This window comes from Apteryx rowi, unplaced genomic scaffold, assembly GCF_003343035.1.
Source record: "Apteryx rowi isolate R43461 unplaced genomic scaffold, aptRow1 scaffold_310, whole genome shotgun sequence".
NCBI lineage: Eukaryota > Metazoa > Chordata > Aves > Apterygiformes > Apterygidae > Apteryx > Apteryx rowi.
The window spans coordinates 1,005,056-1,021,602 of record NW_020449531.1 but is presented as its reverse complement, the minus strand read 5'-3'; the positions used below and the strand labels follow the sequence as shown (position 1 = coordinate 1,021,602).

General features: G+C 36.6%; 1 protein-coding gene across 1 annotated transcript in view; it reads left to right on the top strand.

The window, feature by feature from the left end:
• RASGRF2 (Ras protein specific guanine nucleotide releasing factor 2) overlaps positions 1-15,919 on the top strand; it is a 90,329-nt gene extending 74,410 nt beyond the window's left edge. The window contains exons 20-27 of the mRNA XM_026070466.1: positions 7,834-7,894; positions 8,557-8,660; positions 9,278-9,362; positions 9,992-10,189; positions 12,138-12,217; positions 14,165-14,282; positions 15,021-15,089; positions 15,788-15,919. Coding sequence (XP_025926251.1) covers positions 7,834-7,894; positions 8,557-8,660; positions 9,278-9,362; positions 9,992-10,189; positions 12,138-12,217; positions 14,165-14,282; positions 15,021-15,089; positions 15,788-15,880 — 808 coding nt within the window. The 3' untranslated portion in view covers positions 15,881-15,919. The remainder of the gene's footprint in view (positions 1-7,833; positions 7,895-8,556; positions 8,661-9,277; positions 9,363-9,991; positions 10,190-12,137; positions 12,218-14,164; positions 14,283-15,020; positions 15,090-15,787) is intronic.
• Positions 15,920-16,547: the final 628 nt, after the last annotated feature.

The window sequence follows — 16,547 nt, the reverse complement described above, 5'->3', positions numbered from 1 at the left end:
ATATGTCTGATAGCAAAGGTTATGTCAGATTGCTCATAGTGAGAAAAATTACCATAAGACCTTTAGCTTGTTAAAAAAAAATAGGAGTCTGAAAGAAACATATCTATTCCTGGCAGAGAAGTGGAATAGATTTGTATGTCTTTAAACATAAAAGTTTATCAATTTCCTGTAGAAACCATTAGCTGTTACATCCAAAAACGAGACCTCAGTAATTATGTGTAATTATGTGAGTTCCTCCCTTATTTGAGCATCTTTTTACTGTTACTCCATGAAATGGTAGCTTTGTTTTTCCACTCTTTCCTTCTAGCACTTACTACTTTAGTATCTAAAAGTATTGTATATCTAGTTAATATAGTTGATCAGATATTTCCATTAAACTTTTTCAATGAAGACTGATTTTTTGGCCGTATTGTGAATTTTCACACAGTTTTTCTTTTGGCACAAAGAAAAAAAAAGAAATTTCTTGAGAAGAAGGAAAATTCTGAAAAAGTTCTATGTTCTATTTTTAAATACTGAGAAATGAGGAGAAACAAAAGAAAAAGGAAGGAGTACTAAAACAAAAAACTAAAAGATTTTGTGAAATTAAAATTTTATTAAAAATGAAAAAATGTACACACAGAAGTTGAACTAAAAATAATAATTAAAAATTAGCTCATTTGAAATACTTTGTAGAAACAGATTGCATTTTTTTAAATTCTTCTTTCATAGCCACCATATCCTCGCAGTATTTTGGGAACTATTATGGCCCTTTACTTTGCAAGCAGGCAAGTAAAGCACAAATAAAGTGCCTTATCCGAGTTCTCAATGGGAGTTTCTGTTGGAATCAAGTAGAGAATGAAAATTTCCTGGGATATGGTCCACAGCAAAGCTACCTTTTATCAGGGGTTGCAGCTGTATACCCTGATCCTGTCAGATCTTTCAAGCAACATACTTTCATTACAGATTTGGTTGTATAAAGTCGTAAGTATTTGGTTATATCCCACAAAGTGGCACTGGAAAAAGAGCCATTGGTTGCTCAGTATGCAAAACTAGTCCTTTTGACTGAATGCTGCATAAATGTTCCTTTCTTTCAAAATGAAGTATGAAATCAAAGCCTTGGCTAACTGTGGTTATTAAAAAAAAAAGCATTACTTTCCATGACTCTGGCAATTCTGCTAATCTATATGCATCCTGGCCATTATGTATGTTGAATATTTCCACAATACCTATTTAAAGTCCAATAAACACCAATGACACAGTATTGTTCCAAGGGTTTGAACAGTTGCTATGTTTCATTTTCTGACCATATTCCAGTAGCAGCTGAAATTACTCCTATCCTGTATATGTTTATTATTTATTTATTTAGACTGCTTATTATTATTATTTATTTAGACTACTCATAAACTTTCAGATAGAAGTTGTTGCATAAGTATTACTTTCATAATTTAAATTGTTGTTAAGCTGTAGTCAATAGAACAATCAGGATATGTAAGTTAAAGATGTTATCACATAAAACAAGCTGCCTCAAGGTCTTATACTGAGCAAACTGTGTAATCTGAAGCTCTTGAGCTCTCTCTCCAGCTACTCAGGAGACAGTTATTTGCTAGACATATCAAATTTGTTAACCATCAGCTGGTTAGGAGAAATTAATTCTCCAGGAGTCTGAACTGTGAGAAAGAGTATTGGATCAATTCTGATTGTGGCCAGAAATCATTCAACCAGGGTGAAATACAAAGATAGGTCATGTATCTCACCCCTTCACTGAAGGGAGGAACTCTGTTAAATCACCTCAGGAAAATGGGTTGACTACCAATTAAGAGCAGTTTCCAAGCTTTCAAAAAGCACTGTAGTTACTCCCAAAGGCATATTCTCAACAAGACTATGTAGTTAACTCAGAAGAGAAAATAATAGAACTTCAGAGATAATTTGTAATTCAGTGAACTTCTATGTGTCTGATTACGGAGCAGTGCTAATTGCATTCCTTTACTCTTCCACAAGCCTTCATTTTTATTACATGTTATTAAAATAATACTATTTATAAGCTTTAAAAAAGACAGATCTCTTCACTAGTCCTAAGCAGTGACCTACTGTCCCCTGTAAGGTTGTGAACACACACTTCTGGCCAGCTCTGGAGGTGTGATCTCAGGCACAATCTCAGCTGCTGGAGCAGCAAGACAGGACTCCCTCTGGCCCTCTAACTTCTCAGCTTGTTAGTGAATTCAGAAGTGGAACCAACTCTAAACTGTTCTTTGAAAACTTAGCTTTTCAATAACCCAAAATCTAACACTGAGAAATAGTTTGTATCAGGAGGGTTTGGCTTTTCTGGTAGGCTGAAAACAGTACTTGCTCAGTTTTGGAACTGATTTAATGAACAATGAGAAACCAACAGAAACAGAAGAAATGGCATCCACATGCCTAAATTCTATCTAATCAATCTTATGAACCAAAGAGGCACCCAGGTTTTCTAGGGCCAGAAGTACAAAGTTTTCTTTATCTTTGCAGTGACCACTGAAAAAAAAGATAGTGCTTCTGGTGCAAAAAGGGGACATGATAACACAGAAATGGTTCTTTTGCCTGGCATTCTTTACAGATGCCTCTCCTAGATCTATGTCTAGTTCTGGAACTAGGTCAAAGGAAACATGTAACATGTTCTTCCCTAAACTGGGAGAGTTTTCTCTATTGCTTGCCTATGTAGATTACTGTTCCTTGCAACAACGACAACCAAGGTGGTGTTCCTCCTTGCCAAGAACTGGTAAGTTTTAAGCAGACGCTCCCAAACTGCACCAAGACTTTGTAAGAAGTCAACATGATCTACCATAGTTCATCCCTCAAATGATCACTGCATCATATTACAGATTTTCTGTCATTCACTAACATGGCAGATGATATTCAGTATTCTGTTAAATGTTAATGTTAAAAGGAGGCATGTAATGGAATAAAATGATTTCTTAAGTTCCTTGAACTCTCTGTAAGTTATAATGCCAGGGTCAGGAGAAAGAGTTCCTCTCAGCATAGATCTAGAAAAAACTCCGTAGCAGGACCCACTCTGTCTAACTGAAGCACCTAACTTAATAACAAACTGTAGACAGCTAGAGAAGCACTCCTCTCAGACTAATTGCTTATCCAGTCAGAAGGAGAGTCTGTCCACCCAACTTGTCTAAAATTAGGCAGACCGACTATTCTTCTGGAGATCGTCAAAGACATCTTCCTTTTTATGACAATTAAGGAGTGTAAGTATTGACTTGAGGAGGATCTGGATCCCACCCTAGAAGTCCTAAAGGCAGAGTATCTAGTCTGTCTTGTTACAGAAAGGTGTAGAGCTGCTTCCAGGTATTTTGTTCCTCTTTTGGCTCAAGTTTCAGTGTCTGGTTTGGAGAAATCCATCACCACCACATATCCACCTGCCTGGAAAGCTGCTATCCGTTTGGATTTCTCCTAGATGGAGAGCTCTCACCTGACATTACTTAGAGGAGGAGTATAAATTAACCCCCTATAACTGAAGAGTTTTTGACTGTTATTACAAATCAATTTCCTTTAAGATTTTTGACAACTTTTTTTTTATTATTATTATGTGAAAGCACAGGTTTGTCAGTACTGAAACTTTTGATGACGCTTCCCTTCAGAGGGTTTCTCTGGCCAGGATGAAAACAGGAAAAGGGGTGAGCCAGTTAAAGTGCCCCTCATGAAAATAGTCATTGATCAATTGTTAGGTAAGCACCATAAAATTGGCTTTGTAGTTGTTAGAGGTGCTTGCTGTCTAACTTTACATCAGAAAGGCCTTGACATATCCAAATATGTAGTGAATCAGAATTCTTTTCCACCAGTCAGCCCTTACTATAGGTTTTGATTTCCCTACCTTTCAGTTTTCACAGGCTACTCTAGATTCTGAAGAGGAGAGGAACTTGGAGTGAGGTTAGGTATTAAGTATTTCTCCTTGCATGCTCCATGTTCACACATTCATGAAAGTTAGTTATTGCTTTCTGGAGGGTTTTGAAGTTTGAGGCTCTGTACAAGCATATTCCATGGACTATCTCCTTGAAGGTTGTTGAATACTAATGTCTCTCTTTAGAAACTGCCACAGCCTTTGTGTGTATGCATGTATACATGCATATAAATTTCTTGGGAAATCAATCCCTTTCAATCATCTTTGTTAGCAGAGATTAGAGGAGGAGGAAAGGTGGGTTTGTATTCCAAAAATATTATGGTCAGCTCTGGGAAAGACACAGTATAGAAACGGGCAAAGAAAGTGTTTTTGAGAGATGCTGAACCGCTTCCTGGCTCCTTGAGTCATCAAACAGAACAGCTGGTATTTCTCACATGATGAGATTTTTGTTCAATGGACTGACAGAGTATCAAGGCAGAAAAGCTTCTTTTTCTTTTTATTCAGTATTATTCCTGAAAGCCAGACAAGCCTACTGAAGTATGTTTTATTTGAGATTTGATCAGCCTTATTTAGTAAACTCTGAAATCTAAATAAAATTTCTGTCACTGAGGCAGAAACAGGCTCCAAACACTGAACCAGGAAGATTTATAGTTCAAACTGAACTGCAGTGAATAACTTTGACTCATGAATACTCCCACCTGGAAAAAAAATGGTTCAAGAAAAGTTTTCTACTCCTCCTTCCTCAAAACAGATATAAATGAAATCCAGGGATATGCAGAGGTATTTGATGGATGACCAATTTTCTACCCTGTGTGATCTCACCAGACAATACATTTCAGGCTATATAACTGACACCAGCTTTTAAAATATTTTATATATAGTAAGAGAATGAGGAGACAGCTAGTTTGGGTCAGATTTTAATTTTTTCTGCTAGAAAGTAGTTTTAATATTTGGATTGTTCAAGCATGAAGAATAGCTTAAATGAGAAAGACAGCTCTAAGGTTAGCTGATAACTCTAAGAATTAGAAAGTTATTTCAAATACGGTCACTTCCTTCATGTGTAAGGATAACCACAGAGGTGGCATGCCATTCTGTCCTCACTGTGAGGTGAACTGTTTAACAGTCATCCAGAATCTTTCCTTACCCTTTCCTTTCTCTCATATCTCTTTTCACTTGGACCTGAGCTTCTTACCCAGCTTGCAGGAGGCTGTTCAGGGATTCTAGTGGGAACTGCTCAAGCAGAAATGAGAAGCTGGCTACATCTTCCTAGACCTCTATTGAAACAAAGTACCCTAAGGCCAGCAACAGTGCAGATTGAAGTGGAAGCTGCTACTGATGCTGCCAGAAAGTAATTTTATCCAGTTCAGAGAAGTGTACTGCTCTCTGAAGATTTAAACTTAGAGCATATATGGATAAAAGGAGAAGCTTTTTCATGAGAATGTTATGTCAGAGGAAAAGCACAAGATATCTGTTTAGAATGAGGGATTCTAAATGAATTGAGGAAAGTTAGAATGAGGGATTCTAAATGAATTGAGGAAAGACTATTTATGTGTTATATGACACATGCCATGTTAGAGAGTATCAGGAAGCAAAAGATGGGGGAAAGTCAAGTACTTAGAGCCTTTTAAGAATCCTGTCTTTCCTATTTTATTTGGTATTAAGCAAGTACAATCTTTTCTGTATCTAAGATAAAAACTCCAGCCTACATAGAGTTTTATATATTTATATTTATATAAGGAACTCAAAAAATGAGTTTATGAGATTACTGGAAGTACTCGGGGCAGAAGGACAGACCCTCTCTTTTTTAATTGCCAGGAAAGCACATGCTCTTATCATATGATGAGCATTATCTTTCTGCAGGCAATCAGTCATGAGATCCAGCACAAAATAAGCTGCTAAGGAAAGACAGATTGCCAATCTATTTACAGTTACTGAGGCAGCACACTTGTTCTCTGGAGAAGACACTGAGGGTTCTCCTGAAGAATAAAACATTGAAGACTGCATGGCATGCCTATGAGGCATAAGGCATTTCCAACTCCTGTGAAGAAAGGGGCTTTTTGTGTGGATTTGACAGGCTGAAAATGAAGGCAAGGAGGATTCTTAGATTCTTTGTGTATCTGCATTTGGTTTTAACCTAGACCATCTCCAATTTGGCAAATCAAAAAGAAACAACAACAGCCCACAACAGAAGAACCTAGTGTACTAAGCATTAACGCTTCCTTCCCACCCACATAGTACAGATTCCATCTCTTACACTCATAGCTAAAGTCTCCAGGCAATGTAAATCCTTTTCTTTTAACCCTTTTCCCAACTGGTACATGGAAAGTCTGTTTCTACAGAGTGCAAAAATAAAGAATTGAAGTGACCACAAGAAAACACTTAGTCCAGTTGCTCTGCTTTCTGGCAAGATCAGTAGAAGTGGGTCCTCTTTGAAAATGGTCACCTAAACTTTTCCTTGAAAATTCCACTGATAGATATTCCACAGCTTCTGCAGAAAACCTGTTTCAGTGCATACCCGTTCTTTTGCAGTTTGATAGTTGAACTTAGTGTTTAAACTAAATCTCCCTTGATGCAAATCAGTCCAGTGACTCCTTGCCCCATCACTGGTGTTCTTTTTATACACAGTCTTTTACGTATTGTTATCTCTCCCTAAATCTTTTCTTAATTATATAAATCCAGTCTGTTGAAGCTTTTCTTCTAGTCTGCATTTTCCAAATCCTTTATCCTACTTGTTTACTTGGAATCATACCAGTTTGTATTTGTCATATGGTGGTGCTCAGACCAGACATAGTACTCCCGCTGAAATCTTAGGATGTCAATGGAGCAGAATTATATTATTACCTGTGCTTTACATAGAATATACTTTTACTGCAACCTAAGGTGTCACCAGTCTTTTTTTCCTACAGCATTACATTATAATGTGAATTCTCAGAAATCCTATAGGACAGGACCCTCCCAGGACTGAGGACTCATTGAGCTAAATGCTCAATATTGAGAGCTTTCATTTGCAGGCTAATTGGCAGGCAGAAAATGAGGGGGTAAGATCTTAGAATTATGTGCCACGGTACTACATCAGACTGATTAGGATTCAGTGGAATGCTAATTACTTCTGCTGGGTTCATTTTTGACCCAGCACTCTGAAATAACCCTAATAATCACAGGTTTACTACAGAAGAATTGAAAGCATGGATCAACACTTATATTGCTGAAAGCAGAGCATGCGCTGGCTGCAAGTGAAATCTACTGGCGGTTGGTTTTCTATGTTCACACTCAGAGTTGTTTGTGTGGGTCAGTGAACAGGATGGTGAAGTGCCAATAAAAAGGAACACTTCCAGAGAAGCATTCTTTTTTGCATGCTTATTATGCTGTCTTGTCTTCTCAAATGTTCTTTTTTCAAACATTTCCCAAAGATATCATGTAGTACAGAGTTTAAGACTCAGAGAAAAGGCTTTGAGATGTATTTTTTTCCTTTAGGTTTCCTAGGATTATTCAACATTAAGAGAGCAAATATTTTTATTATTGTGTTCTTTCTGATTTTGTAGTGCCAGTCCAGTTCTTAAAAAGAGAGTTTATTTTTGTCCATCACATTCTCCTCAGTGAAGTCAAAGTTGGATAGATGCAGAAACCTTATGACGATAATCACCAAATTAGTACAATAGTTAACAGCACTGTGTTGTCACTGACCATTCTGCGGTATATGCTGTTCTTAGGGCAGTGATTTTAAGCCTCCAAGACCAGTATTTTAGCTTACATGACTCTGATACTGTACCATTTTATACACTTTCACAAGAACTTTATTGTATCTAAAAACTAATTTCTGGTTTAAAATAAAGTTCTTTTTTTCCCTTAGTTCTTCATTTGCAGTCTTAGGATTTAATTTAGATAAGCATGATTGCTGAACTGTGATAAGATTTTCTCATAACCATTGATGTTATTATTCATATAGGATGTTCTGCCACTTAATTTTTCAGGGCCCTTTCTCAGGATGATCAAGATGATACCCACTTAAAAATAGAGGATATCATTCAGATGGTAAGTTCATCTTGAAGTTTATACATGAATATTCCTATAGATTTGTGGTATGTTTAAGTCACTAAAATGTATCGCAACTGCAGCTTTGTGACTCTGGGTAGAAATACTGTTGTTTTATAATAGGAATGTACATTTCAGTTTAGAGAAAGTAAGAATTTGGAGCCCATATCAAAGATGAACAAGTCAAAATTTTAGGATTTGATTTTAAATCGTGATGCAAAAAAAATGCGTAAGACATGAGCATATATGAAATGATAGTGGTCACCTCTGCACAGTAAAGCAGCCATCAAAACCAGTAGTTGGCCTTCATTGACAAGGCCCATCCTTTGAAGTGTGGTCACCATCACCTCAAGTGCATTAATTAATCCAAAGAAAGGTGGACAATGAACTAGGTGAAGGGTGAGAGTAGAAAGTAATGTAGAATACAAAAACTTTAATTTGTCTACATACATACTCATAACTTAGCACAAGCTATGTGCATGTTTTCCTGCCAGTTTCCAGCCTGATGTCGTTACAATTTTTTGCTCAATTCTTATGTCTTTGTAACAAAGAAGTTAATTACAATTCTGTGTTGAAAGTGCATATGAAGTTCTTAATACCTTGTACTTTGAAATGTTCTTTGATAATAAGAGAAATCATTAAGTCTTCTTATTTTTTTGCAGTCAGAATGTCCAAAACCAGAGTGCTTTGAGACTTTGTCAGCCATGGAGCTTGCAGAGCAAATAACTCTTTTAGATCACGTAGTTTTCAGAAGCATACCCTATGAGTAAGTGTTCTTCTACGATTGATTGAAGTGAGTACTTTGGATGAGTTACTGACTGGAAGTTTTATCCACTACACTAATTTGTGTTACTGACATTCAGGCAAAATGGTTTGCATACATAACAGAATAATGTCCTTCGGCTATTTTCGTCTTTGCTTATAATGCTTCATAATCTAGCCATGTTTTGAAAGATTGAGTTTGTTCAGTCTGTTGCTAAAAAAAAATCCGTGGTCTAAGGCTCTGGGCTAGTGATGGGTGAACGTAGTAGGGAAGTGCTGAGTCTCTGGAGAGGGAGTGTCAAATCAACTTCATTCATACAGCAGTTTGCCATTAATATAACCATGTAAGCTGACAAGAACAATTTAAGATAAGGTCACGACTCTGAAAATTAAGACAGGGAAATTGGGGAAGGGATTCAACAAAATTCTTTACAACATTTACTGCTTTGGACAGTATTAGTAATGGTACAGTGAAATGTTGGAATTAGTGTAAAGCTCTGTTATTAGCTTTTAAGAGTATACTTGAAATCCACTTAGGCTACAGTTACAGACAGAGTCTCTTTCTACTATGCTTATTAGTGACATTTTGGTTTGTTTGTTTTCTCACCCCCCAATTTCCAGAGAGTTTCTTGGGCAGGGCTGGATGAAACTGGATAAAAATGAGAGAACACCCTATATCATGAAAACTAGTCAACACTTTAATGATGTAAGTACTCACAGAAATACAGATTGCCTTTTAGGCACTCTCTTGACACTTTCTATGACCTCTGGAATGTAAATGTCTTTTTGTACAATGTGATATAATTTCTTACCTAGTAGTGACTGAATGTTACAACCTTTTTATGATTAACCTTTTAAATCAAAGTATATAAAGATTCTAATTTTTATGAATTGCTGCTCAGCAGTTCAATGACAATTTAATAGATTAGAACCTTTCGAACTGTATTAACATGACTCATTGCTTACAGAAGAAATTAAGTTTGTTCTTCAGAGACAAAATATATAAAACTCACTCTGTTTAATGAATGCCCTTTGAATCTCCATCCCTATGTTTGCTCTTTACCCATTTTCCTTACATTTTGCTGAGAGACTTTCTGATCATGTTAGTACTGTTGGCTTGGTGATATTCCCCATTGCTTTTGATACCCTTCTTTTATATCATAATTCTCTCATGCTGCCCAGCAACGCTGTTCTCAACATACTTTTTATGGTTTTATTAAAAGCCATAAATTTTGCTGTGCATTAGTGCTATTTTCTGCTTTGTTCATTAAATAATGATGTTTTGAAAGTGTTTATATTTAAATGTCGTAAACTTCTTCCTCTTTATTTGGCCAGATGAGTAACCTTGTTGCCTCCCAAATCATGAATTACACTGATGTCAGCTCCCGGGCTAACTCAATTGAGAAGTGGGTAGCAGTAGCAGATATTTGTCGATGTATGCACAATTATAATGGTGTGTTAGAAATCACATCAGCCTTGAACAGAAGTGCAATCTACAGATTGAAGAAAACATGGGCTAAAGTATCCAAGCAGGTAAGAAAGACGTGAATACAAATATGGTGCGTAGATTTCATTGGTCAGTATGTTGTCCAGGGAAAAAGGTGTTGAAATACATATTCTTCCCATAAATAGTTCTACTTTGAAAATACTCTATTTGCTGGAGGTGTCAGCTGCTGCTGGCATTTCACTTCAAGGTATTTTGTATTTAATTTATCTTATTTTTTGTATCATTAATTAAATATTAGTAACAACACACTGAATTCAATGGAAGTAGGAGGTGCCTAAGTCTAAGGCTTGAGCTTAAAGTATTGAAATGTCTGAGAAAACTAAATTTTGTTGTTATTTATTAGATACATTTAGATATACACAATTTACACATTGGAGGACTGGCTCCATTAACTGTAGTCACCTCAGGTTCTTAAAGTAGGAGCCTTATTTCCCTGCCTGTGCAGCAAGTCACTACAGAGGTCAGCACTTCCTCTCAAGGTGCTGAGTTCTTTGCTGACCGGTAAGAAACCTTAGATAACCAGACCTCTTTCTCATTTAGGTCCTGAGTTTAGATGCAGTGCATATCTCCTCTTAATCCTTGCCTTGCAGCTGAGACTGTCAGCAGCATGGTTGAGACTGCCAGGAGGATTTCCAATAACAAAGAAAAATAAAGACAAAAACACCTAGCCAAGTTGAAGACTATCCAGTCTTTAATGTTCTGTGTTTTAAACAGTTTGGAAGAAAATGTTTAAAAGATATAAATCTCAACTTTCTATCATTTAAAAATATATGAATATTTTAGCATGGTGGAATAACAGAGCAATGGGGTCAGTAGGACAGAACCAATCACTTGTAATGTAGGCAGTATTTGGATACAGAGTTTACTCCAGCCAATTGGAAGATTTCAGGTTAACCCTTCTATATCAGACTAATTGACCTGCAAGAAGGTGGGCTTTTATTAGTTCATTTCCTCCTCTGGCTATTTCTGCAGCTTCAGTGTTTGCAAAACGCTTAAGCAGCCCCAGAAATGAAATCTACTCAGAATATGTTCTGAGTTACTGCATTCTCTAGTCAGCTTGTTCACAGGTGCTTTATAGCTGGTGCTACTTTCTTTTATTAAAAAAAAATAAAAATCCTTTCAATACAGACTCTTTTAAGAGTTTGCCATGAAAGTGTTTTATGTTTAGGATTTGTTTGATTTTTTTGAACTCTAGCATTAAACATTTTAAAAAACAGATTAATGTTGTTTTACACCTCTCCAGTGCTTACTGGAAACATTATCTGAATATTTTATCAGCCTGTTACCATAGAAGAAAAAGAATGTGTCTTTTTCTGCCTACAGCTTTCTCTTTTTCTGAATGGAAATGCAGTTTCAAATATGACAAATTTCTCATGATTCTTCATGCTTTCTCAAATCTATAGCATAAATAAGTGATGAAAAGCTATTTTTTTCACTTACTAAGCAACCAAGCCATTATGATATCCATTGAAAATAATTATAAGATAGTAATATCTTTGCCCATGTGTATTCAGCTTTTATGGGAAACTTGGAGGCAAAATCGTTTTTAAGAACTTCAGCCAGCTTAGTGCAAGCTGTGAGACAGTGGACATCCTTTACTCTCATTAATTTCAGTAAATTCAGCTGAGGATTCTTAGCAACATGTACGATAAGGTCTCAAATATCCTTGTAAACACAGTAAAATGAATTTCTGACCATTAGTTTAATGAGCTTGCCTTTTTTCCTGAACTTGCTAGCTAATAATATTAGTGTAGATACAATTTCTTTGTATCACTGAAAGGAAGATCTTCAGTGCTGCCTAATCTCCATTTTCAGAAATATATTAGAAACTACAGTGAAGCTAAGTTCCTAATGCCTACATTATTATTTTTGAAAATGGGATGAAGATGCTAAGTGAATTATGTCTTTTTAAAAATCTAATCCCAATCATTCATTTGCAACAGCAATGACATTTGTAATGTGTTCTCTTTCTAGACAAAAGCTCTCATGGACAAGCTTCAGAAGACTGTATCATCTGAAGGAAGATTTAAAAATCTCAGAGAAACACTGAAAAAGTATGTTTCCCTGCATAATACAATTGTATTTTGTTATCAACAGTGGTTAGTACATGTTAAAGATGAGTTGGCTTTGAGTAAGCTTTAATAATTAATATAATCTTGGATAATATTTTTACCTAATAACCTTTTAAAATCTAGTTTTATTCTATTTGGGATTATTGTTTTGCTGAATATCCTGTGATTTAGTACCTCTGATAGGTAAATATAATGTCTCTGGAGAATTACTGAAACAAACTGAACTGTTATTCTGTGTGAAATATTCCCAGTTGGGGGTTTTACTTACACTGATAAACTTTCTCAGTAAGTGTAGGACCAGGTTTATAACTAAAGGTTCATATTCAAAAACATCTTAGAGAGTTCAGTCCAATGATTCTGTAGAGTTCTTGTTCCAGATAAGAAGTTTAGAACTTAAGAATATCCATGAGTTAGATCAAAGATCCTTTCACCCCTTTTTCTTGTCTCTGACAGCAGCTGATAGATGATACTTAGGAACGTAAGAGGAACAGGACAAACATAGAGTGATAGTTCCTCTCCCGTAGCCTCCCAGCCTCTTCTAGTCTGCCATTTGGGAATTCATGAAAAGAGTTTGTATCTTTCTATAATAGTCCTTGAAAAATTTTTTTTCTTTCATTGATTTGCCAAATTGTGTTTGACCTTAAGTAATTTTGGTATCCAAAATATCCTGTGGCAAGGGTTCTACAGTTTATGTGTGTATTGTCTGCAACTGCTTGCATACAAAACCCATACTTTAGCTCTTTGCAAGTCTGAATTTAGAAGTAGGCTTTCCAGAGTTGAGTGACAGAACTACTTTAAATCATCTTGAGAGAAGCAAAGAATTGAACTTTTAAAATAGTTACTGAATATTTAAAAACAGACATGGTTCAAGTTAGTCAATTTTTAGTCAAAAAATTACTGTTGGGGAACGAATCACTTTTTTAAAAATGGTTTTATTCATGATATATGGGCAAGTATTTTTATACCTTTAAGTTAATATATTGCTTTCCTCTATACAGCAAATACCCTCATAATACAATGAATGACTAGAATGATGTGCACTTCTAAACACAGTCGGCAGAGTGCCTAAGTTAACAGTACAGCCATGGCCTTGCTCTTTACTTTTCTTATGCCAGAGCTTCAGAAAACTAGCTTTGCTGCTGTTGCTGCTGAGGCAAGAATCAGCAAGCGTGGAGTGGCAAATATTGCTTTGGGAGAAAGAGTGACTCGATTACAGAAGCAACAATCATCACCCCACTCCTCCTGTCTCCCCCAGAAGAGCAAACCCCAGTTCTCTAGAGTCTGTAGTCCTGGTTTTCCAGATCAGCTTTGCTACTTCTCCATCTTCCTCTTTCCTTTCTGTGTGCACTGTTGAGAAGGCCTGAATAGACTCTGACTGAATGGAAATTTTACAAATTTATATATATATATATATATGTGAGTACACACACACACATGTGTGTGTGTGCATATATATATGTATGTATATTTATATACACACACAAGTACACACACATATATATATATGTATGTGTGTGTCTTTGCTGATACTAGAATGCTTACGCTACTGCAGAAGAACACCAACCACACAGAAGCATGTCCAGATGCATTTTTAGCTTGTGCGTAGGATCTGTTTCTGAGATTGCTTGTCAGCCAGGTTTGAAATATGCCAGAAGGTGTTCTCTGATTCCAGAGTGTATCAGCCCTTCCTCTTGCTCCATCATATTATCATTCTAGCTTTTGTTAAAGGTCATCTGCCTTTAATATTAATAATTTGTCACTGGCAAAGCAGGTGAAACTCAGGTGAAGTCAGAGAAGCTGTTTATTCTAACAGATGAATATGGTCCATTGTTTAAAAGTACTTTAAGTAATAAAGACTATGTGTGACTTATAGAAATGTTAGTTTGTAAATTTAGTCATAGTCACATATGCTAATTTCATGTCCTACAGTTGTAACCCACCTGCAGTTCCCTACCTTGGAATGTACTTGACAGATCTAGCATTTATTGAAGAAGGAACACCAAACTTCACTGAAGAAGGCCTTGTCAATTTTTCCAAAATGAGAATGGTAATTTTAATTTTCTTATGTGCTTTCCCCACAGGTGTTTAATTACATGAGTTAATGATTGATTTAATTACAACTGCTTTGAATTTATCTTCTAAAACTTGCAAATACATTTGCATCATGCACAATACACAGCTATTTGAAAGCAATTACTTGAACCCAGTCTTCTATCACCACCTTCTGGTAACCTGAGGAGTTTTACAGTGTGAATTTTGCATTCAGTTTGGTCTTTGAGAAGTCACAGAGACAAAAAGCAGCTGCCCTAGGCTTGTGAAGGAGCAACAAGAGTTTTACTGAGGATAATCAAAATTCAAAGAATGATTCACCAGAAAGTGGTACTGACAATCTTTTTCAGGTGTGCTAGGGTCTATGTAAAAAAGCATTTTAAAGATGATTTTCTCCACATATACTGTTGTGAAGCTCCTCAGAGAGAAGCACGGAAGCTGCTCATCTGATCTCAAGTTAATGCCTGTCTTACGACTACGCATTGCAGCAGTCACTCAAGAGAAGAGAAAAATGGTTATCAGGAGAGACACAGTGGCCTGTTTGAGACTGCCTTAGCAATAGATGGCTAATTTAGGAAAGTGAAACTCTTAGAAGCCATTAGGAGATAATCTGTGCAGGTTCCTTCCCTTCTCCCAGGAAAAATTGCATAATTTGGTGCAAAATTCTTGCCTTATGTGGCCTAACTGAAGTAAAAATGCAGTTGTACTTACTTATATACATGCATTCTTTTGATAGATCTCGCATATTATCAGGGAAATACGCCAGTTCCAGCAGACCTCCTACCGCATAGAATATCAGCAGAAGGTAAGGCTTTTCTTAGATGCTGTTAGGTATTAATGAAATGAAAGATGCTGTAGCAATTAGTTGCAAGATACAGCCATTGTTGAAAGGAAAAATTAATGTATTCTGCTCCCACACACACAGAGGAGAGGACAGACAGAAATGTGGGCAGGGATTTCTGTGTTGTAATAGCCTGATGGTAGAAATTGTCTTCTCAGCACTGTATATAGAAGCAAATTTTGGAACTCTCTTGGGTTTTGAACCAGTGTGGCTGTGGTGTATAAGGGAGTGGGTTCCAAGGGAACTGTACATTCCCTGCCCAGTTTAGAGCATAATTCCGCAGGGGATGCCAGAATAGTGGGATTAGGGGAGAGGACTGCAATTCTTTTCCCCTTTTCCTTTATGGAAGCTGTGGAAATTTGTCCAAAGTCAGTCTGTTCCTTGAAAGAAAAAATTCTTTTCATCCCAGAGTCCAGAAGAGCAACATGGGCTTAGGTAACTTGGCTAAGGTTTTGCCCTTTCCTGAGAGAGTTTACTTGATTCCTAGGACACTGCTGGGATAGCTTTACACTATTTGAATGAACTTTTTTGTTTCTCTGAGAAAACACAACTTGAGAGGATCTCAAACAGCCTCTGGAATGAGCTGAGGGAGGAACAGGAAAGCTAAGGAATTTACTTGAAAGTAGCATACCGTCTGTTCAGCTATGTTTTCTGCATTTCAGGTCACTCACTATTTACTTGACAAGACACTCATCATAGATGAAGATACTCTGTATGAACTTTCCCTAAAGATTGAACCCAGACTCCCTGCCTGAAAAGCCAGCTTTGCCTCAGAGTCTACAGAAAGCTTTAGAATAATGAACAAAGTTATGCATGCCACGTCCTAAAGACAGCAAGGGAAATATTGAGAAGAATGCAAGCTCTCTTTTCCAGTGAGAGACACAGAGCCTCACAGCATTACCCTCTCAGTCAAGGAAAATCAGCTGTTGGAGGTGGAAGATAAAGATGCTTCATGTCTGGGTTAAGTGATTRCTACTTTGCAATGATAATGTTTGCAATAGGGATTATGCATCTAATGGAAAACAGGAGGCTTTCCTGTGAACAGGTGCTCATTGTAGCCATCTTGATATGACAAAGTAGGGGGACAGCTGTAAATGGTAGTACCTTAGGCAGTTATATTAAGGTGATTGGGCAAAATGAGATGGCACTGATGTGGCCTSAGTTGATTGCTAACTATGCATTCACTGAGGCAGTAGTGGTAGTGGTGTTCTCATATCATATTATATTTGCTGGAAAATTAGGATTTTGAGAGTCATCTACTAGTCTGGAGAGGCATCAGGGTAATATCTAGTAACTTCAGATCTACAGTTATTCAGAACGTTTGTTATACAGTTAATGCTTCCCTTTATAAAATGTTACCTTCTTTAAATGTCTTATTAGCCTGTTCTAAGAAAACAGATTTCACAAATAAATGAACTAATC